The 7280-nt window shown below is 37.0% G+C and overlaps 1 protein-coding gene across 1 annotated transcript; it reads right to left on the bottom strand.

Annotated features, from left to right (window-relative positions):
• Positions 1-1187: 1187 nt before the first annotated feature.
• Positions 1188-6184, bottom strand: LOC118180304 (speckle-type POZ protein B-like). Its single transcript, XM_085821555.1, has one exon. The coding sequence runs from the start codon at positions 2924-2926 to the stop codon at positions 1319-1321; it is 1608 nt and encodes a 535-aa protein (XP_085677681.1). The 5' UTR covers positions 2927-6184; the 3' UTR covers positions 1188-1318.
• Positions 6185-7280: the final 1096 nt, after the last annotated feature.

The raw sequence follows: 7280 nt of genomic DNA on the forward strand, positions 1-7280 counted from the left end.
TGTTAAATTTCGATAATCGGTCCAGTAGAACGGGAGATATAGAACTGTCGAAGGTGTAGAGACACTCAGCTAGGCAAGGTGTACAATCAGCTGTATATTTACTAATAATTTTCGAAATTCCCAGAAAACATAAACAAATCATTGCATCCATTAAAACGTAATGTATTATGCAGAACTAACAATAGAACTGCATTTGGAATCGATTATTTAGATTGTAAATATTAAAAATGAAAAAAAATCCGAAAGCTTTCAGATTTCTTATTACTTCCAAAAAGACTTTTTTTTTCCATTTACACATACATACACGGTTCCAGAGCATTTGGGCTAATTTTCCTTTGGGCTAAAAAATATTAAAAAACAGCATATCTTTAGAGATTCTGATAGACAATCTCTCGCGCTGGAGATAAAAATATTTTATTATATTATTATTTTATAGAGATAAAAATATTTATTCTTTATCATTATTATCATTTATTATATTCTCAAAAAATTCAAAGCGAGCAGTGTGTTGCGACTGCTCGTTTTCAATTCTTTAAGTTTCTTAAACAAACATTGGTTAAAGTTTAAAAAATATGAATTAGATAATAAAAGAATTTCGAAATTCAAGATTCGGGCTTCCAAGTGCTCATGTTTGGGTGGACGACTACGTTATTCAAAATTTCATGGCTCTAAAATACCGTTGCTTTTTCACAATGCGAGAATCATACGTACATTAATTAAGATTCTTCATTATTTAATTTCTTAAAATGTAATTCGGGGCGATAATATTTGTTGGTAACAATATGAAACCTGATACTGCCATTTAAAGTGCAAACTTCGACGCAAAATGTCGTTTCGAGACTGATAGCCCTTCTGGGTGACGTCCCTCGAGGCTAAAAACTTGAAAAATCGGGCATGCAGTCTAAATTCATAAACGAAGTTTTAACAGCATCATGTTCAAATCTACAACGGAAATTATAGTTTAATATTCACTACGAAAAAAACTAAAGAATCGCGTTAAAATTCTAGAGATAAAAGTAATAATAGATTAACAAATACAAAATCTATTGGAAAGTTATAAGAGTAAATCATATTTTGGAATATTTTTTTAAAAACTTAATAACACTATTTATTTTTTACATAACCATAAATAACAGTAAGACGATAATAGTTTAGTTTGTATATTATGGTTTAATACTTACCAAACGAAAATTTAATTTCATTGCTGATAATATATATTCGAAATGGAGAAGATAATTTTGATATCATCAATAATTAAGAAATACAATTTCTTAAAAGTGTCTTCAAAACTATGATCTTTAATCACATTTTAAACGAATTATTTTGCAGAGATTTTATGAGCAATCACATTTTCCAAAAGTTTAACCCAGAAACTATCTTTTGCGACTTCTTGCCATTCACTAGTTGAGAAAACGTTCGTGGCATTGTCAACAAAATAAGCTAATGCACTTTCGTGCAAGTCCTCATCTGAATGCAAATCGGCTAACCGGAGTACTTTACACACATTTTCACGGGAAAGATTTTCCTTCAGAAAAGAAGAGCACTTCTTCTTGAGATACGAAACATCGTATTTATCAGCCGCTGTGTACAGACGCATAGCAGTTTCCTCCAAAGGTTTTTCCAAGCAACCGCAATACATAAACAGTAACATTTCAGCAATTATATCGGGATCCGCATCAGAAATCGTAAGGGTGCCGTTTTTCGATTCAATCATTTCTGTTTCGAACATTCTAGAAAATACTGAAGATCGAGCGCAGAGAATAAATTTATGAGCTAAGAAGGTTTTCGAACCGACTATTATATTTAAATCCGCTTTCTTTCCACTCTTAAAAAGATTTCTTAGGTCATCCTTGAAATAATGGCATTTTATAGAAGAGGGGAAACCACACGAAGATTCCAGAATCTCAGAAGAGTAATGACGAATAGAAAATTTAAATTCACACTTGAGTAGTAGTACATCTTCGCGATGTGAGATACGACTTAGTGAAAGCTCTACACATTGCCACTTTTCATCTCTTTCAAATAAGTGTTCATTTATTTCAAAGGAGGAATAATTTTCACCATTCTCGACGAAGGATATTTTGCTTCGCACGAAAGCCGTCTTCGGTTTATTGCCGTATACTTTGTAAATGGACACAGTGAAAAGTAGATTAAGATCAGATACTTCGCGCATTTGAAAGATTAAATTCCATCCGCAAGATGGCAAAACGTGGACCGTGAAAACGTGACTGTGTAACACGGAATTAACGGGCAAGCTGTGAACATTTTCTATCGGCCAGTCAAAGGATATTTTCTCTGTATTAATGCGAGTTCGGGCCTTCTTCGTCATAACTGGCAGAGAACTCAGACTGAGAAGCTCGTATTTTACAGCAGCAGCGTACACTTTTGGCAACAGCTCAGATCCCTTAAAATCTATTTCGCCGGTGTAAACATATTTGATGATAGTCTCCAACACATCCGATCTGACATCCAAAGCCTGCTCACAAGGTTCATCTCCATCGAGGCTTTCTGCCAGCTTGGGACACCTCGCCCATAAAATAGCTTTATGCACATTGAATGACTCGTTGCTGGTACGCAGGACTGTGTCCGTGAAGAGCCCACTTTTGTAAGGAAATGGAGGCAGTATCTCTTGTTGGCTTGACTCAGAAATAGGCTTCAAAGTGTATTCCATGATCAGAACATCGTTTTTTAGCGACTGGAAAAAAGAATGCTTTGCAAAACATCTAAAATATCCACGACCATTTTTATTTGTGAAAACCTTAGTTATATTGCTAAATTTACAAATTAACTTTTCGCTGTCATCTAGTACCGCAAGACTGCATTTTATAGTACACTTTTCTGGGAAGTCGTCTCCTCGCGTGAGGTGGAAGGCTTTCTGATCTTCTCCGTAACTGTCTTTCGGGTACAGTTCTATGTGCCATTTCATAAACTTATTTCATTTGCTGAATTTACAAATTAACTTTTCGCTGTCATCTAGTACCGCAAGACTGCATTTTATAGTACACTTTTCTGGGAAGTCGTCTCCTCGCGTGAGGTGGAAGGCTTTCTGATCTTCTCCGTAACTGTCTTTCGGGTACAGTTCTATGTGCCATTTCATAAACTTATTTCATTTGCTGAATTTACAAATTAACTTTTCGCTGTCATCTAGTACCGCAAGACTGCATTTTATAGTACACTTTTCTGGGAAGTCGTCTCCTCGCGTGAGGTGGAAGGCTTTCTGATCTTCTCCGTAACTGTCTTTCGGGTACAGTTCTATGTGCCATTTCATAAACTTATTTCATTTGCTGAATTTACAAATTAACTTTTCGCTGTCATCTAGTACCGCAAGACTGCATTTTATAGTACACTTTTCTGGGAAGTCGTCTCCTCGCGTGAGGTGGAAGGCTTTCTGATCTTCTCCGTAACTGTCTTTCGGGTACAGTTCTATGTGCCATTTCATAAACTTATTTCATTTGCTGAATTTACAAATTAACTTTTCGCTGTCATCTAGTACCGCAAGACTGCATTTTATAGTACACTTTTCTGGGAAGTCGTCTCCTCGCGTGAGGTGGAAGGCTTTCTGATCTTCTCCGTAACTGTCTTTCGGGTACAGTTCTATGTGCCATTTCATAAACTTATTTCATTTGCTGAATTTACAAATTAACTTTTCGCTGTCATCTAGTACCGCAAGACTGCATTTTATAGTACACTTTTCTGGGAAGTCGTCTCCTCGCGTGAGGTGGAAGGCTTTCTGATCTTCTCCGTAACTGTCTTTCGGGTACAGTTCTATGTGCCATTTCATAAACTTATTTCATTTGCTGAATTTACAAATTAACTTTTCGCTGTCATCTAGTACCGCAAGACTGCATTTTATAGTACACTTTTCTGGGAAGTCGTCTCCTCGCGTGAGGTGGAAGGCTTTCTGATCTTCTCCGTAACTGTCTTTCGGGTACAGTTCTATGTGCCATTTCATAAACTTATTTCATTTGCTGAATTTACAAATTAACTTTTCGCTGTCATCTAGTACCGCAAGACTGCATTTTATAGTACACTTTTCTGGGAAGTCGTCTCCTCGCGTGAGGTGGAAGGCTTTCTGATCTTCTCCGTAACTGTCTTTCGGGTACAGTTCTATGTGCCATTTCATAAACTTATTTCATTTGCTGAATTTACAAATTAACTTTTCGCTGTCATCTAGTACCGCAAGACTGCATTTTATAGTACACTTTTCTGGGAAGTCGTCTCCTCGCGTGAGGTGGAAGGCTTTCTGATCTTCTCCGTAACTGTCTTTCGGGTACAGTTCTATGTGCCATTTCATAAACTTATTTCATTTGCTGAATTTACAAATTAACTTTTCGCTGTCATCTAGTACCGCAAGACTGCATTTTATAGTACACTTTTCTGGGAAGTCGTCTCCTCGCGTGAGGTGGAAGGCTTTCTGATCTTCTCCGTAACTGTCTTTCGGGTACAGTTCTATGTGCCATTTCATAAACTTATTTCATTTGCTGAATTTACAAATTAACTTTTCGCTGTCATCTAGTACCGCAAGACTGCATTTTATAGTACACTTTTCTGGGAAGTCGTCTCCTCGCGTGAGGTGGAAGGCTTTCTGATCTTCTCCGTAACTGTCTTTCGGGTACAGTTCTATGTGCCATTTCATAAACTTATTTCATTTGCTGAATTTACAAATTAACTTTTCGCTGTCATCTAGTACCGCAAGACTGCATTTTATAGTACACTTTTCTGGGAAGTCGTCTCCTCGCGTGAGGTGGAAGGCTTTCTGATCTTCTCCGTAACTGTCTTTCGGGTACAGTTCTATGTGCCATTTCATAAACTTATTTCATTTGCTGAATTTACAAATTAACTTTTCGCTGTCATCTAGTACCGCAAGACTGCATTTTATAGTACACTTTTCTGGGAAGTCGTCTCCTCGCGTGAGGTGGAAGGCTTTCTGATCTTCTCCGTAACTGTCTTTCGGGTACAGTTCTATGTGCCATTTCATAAACTTATTTCATTTGCTGAATTTACAAATTAACTTTTCGCTGTCATCTAGTACCGCAAGACTGCATTTTATAGTACACTTTTCTGGGAAGTCGTCTCCTCGCGTGAGGTGGAAGGCTTTCTGATCTTCTCCGTAACTGTCTTTCGGGTACAGTTCTATGTGCCATTTCATAAACTTATTTCATTTGCTGAATTTACAAATTAACTTTTCGCTGTCATCTAGTACCGCAAGACTGCATTTTATAGTACACTTTTCTGGGAAGTCGTCTCCTCGCGTGAGGTGGAAGGCTTTCTGATCTTCTCCGTAACTGTCTTTCGGGTACAGTTCTATGTGCCATTTCATAAACTTATTTCATTTGCTGAATTTACAAATTAACTTTTCGCTGTCATCTAGTACCGCAAGACTGCATTTTATAGTACACTTTTCTGGGAAGTCGTCTCCTCGCGTGAGGTGGAAGGCTTTCTGATCTTCTCCGTAACTGTCTTTCGGGTACAGTTCTATGTGCCATTTCATAAACTTATTTCATTTGCTGAATTTACAAATTAACTTTTCGCTGTCATCTAGTACCGCAAGACTGCATTTTATAGTACACTTTTCTGGGAAGTCGTCTCCTCGCGTGAGGTGGAAGGCTTTCTGATCTTCTCCGTAACTGTCTTTCGGGTACAGTTCTATGTGCCATTTCATAAACTTATTTCATTTGCTGAATTTACAAATTAACTTTTCGCTGTCATCTAGTACCGCAAGACTGCATTTTATAGTACACTTTTCTGGGAAGTCGTCTCCTCGCGTGAGGTGGAAGGCTTTCTGATCTTCTCCGTAACTGTCTTTCGGGTACAGTTCTATGTGCCATTTCATAAACTTATTTCATTTGCTGAATTTACAAATTAACTTTTCGCTGTCATCTAGTACCGCAAGACTGCATTTTATAGTACACTTTTCTGGGAAGTCGTCTCCTCGCGTGAGGTGGAAGGCTTTCTGATCTTCTCCGTAACTGTCTTTCGGGTACAGTTCTATGTGCCATTTCATGCCGGGTAAGGAATTCAAAGCAAATGAGGGACTAGCAATGCATTCTCCTTTTATATCATGGCACATGCTGAAGTTTTGAATAATCCACGTGAAAGTAAATTCATCGTCTTTCTGCTGCTCCATTGTGAATAACAGATTTCAATTCTTTCGTTCTGCCTGTAGTAAGTAGTAAAATGGAAATATTTGACATCATTTATAACCACTTTGATAGTTTTCACTTTAGGCGATAGAAAGAAGAACATATCTGCTTTCCACATGACGGTATCACTGTACGCTGTTTTTGTGAAAGCGTTACTATGGCTGCAGATAACCATCTCTTTTAACTGATAATTCATGCAATTAAATATTCAGAGGGCAAAGCTGATATGAAAAGCGTATACCACAGATTTAGGATATTTTCACTAGACATATGTACGTTTGCTTTCATTTCACTCGTTATAGAAAACTTTTAGCCTTACCAGATATCAAGAATGGACCCAGACCCTCTTACAGTCATTATTGTATCCGGGAATATATGCTTATTAATAACTGTCCAGAAATTTAAATAAGAGGCCACAAAAGTTGAATAAGAAGTATTAATTGGTAGAAAGATAAAATGCTATGAAACCTGAGTAATATTTTTAATTGAAATGCAAATGTTTAGAGATAAATTCAAATATATTTTCGGTCATAATAAAAAATTTATTAACTTCTTCCTCATGTTTTTAAATTTTAATAACGTACGCTAGACGAATAGACAAATGGCGCTGTGCATCTCCGAAATTCTACAATAATTCTAATTAAGGCTGACAGCATCTAAAATTCTACAAGTAGTAGTTTCAGTGATAAATTCTATATCAGTTCTATATTCAAAATACCAAATCTAGTTTAAAAAACGAATTTAATTGAATATCACAAATTCTATAGTGTAATCTAACATCACATCGGCAGCATTCAAACTGCTTCAAAACAAATCGAAAATCGAGTTCTCAAGTTCAGACTGTTGCCATTCCGAAGCACAGAAAAGTTCATATTCAAACCAGAACATCCCGGCCCATGTTGGACTGTTGTCCTATACCATTCGGGAATGGGAGTGGACTGATATTCGAGACAGCTCTACAAAAGATTCCATATTATGTTTTGACGTCCACGATTGGTACTAGTCCATACGAACCATGAAAGGTCTCCTTAATGCGAGCTAGTGTCCACTTCATGGGTGTCTTGTTTTTATCCTTGAGCAAAACAAGTTGTCCTGCTTTAAGATTGGATTTCAGTTGATTCCATTTTGAACGGGTCT

This window comes from Stegodyphus dumicola, chromosome 8 (genome assembly GCF_044657685.1).
Source record: "Stegodyphus dumicola isolate Sdum_Otavi_A_Nest chromosome 8, ASM4465768v1".
NCBI lineage: Eukaryota > Metazoa > Arthropoda > Arachnida > Araneae > Eresidae > Stegodyphus > Stegodyphus dumicola.

Coding starts and splice junctions, on each gene's coding strand:
- LOC118180304 (XM_085821555.1), bottom strand. CDS start 2,926: ATGAAATGGCACATAGAACTGTACCCGAAAGACAGTTACGGAGAAGAT.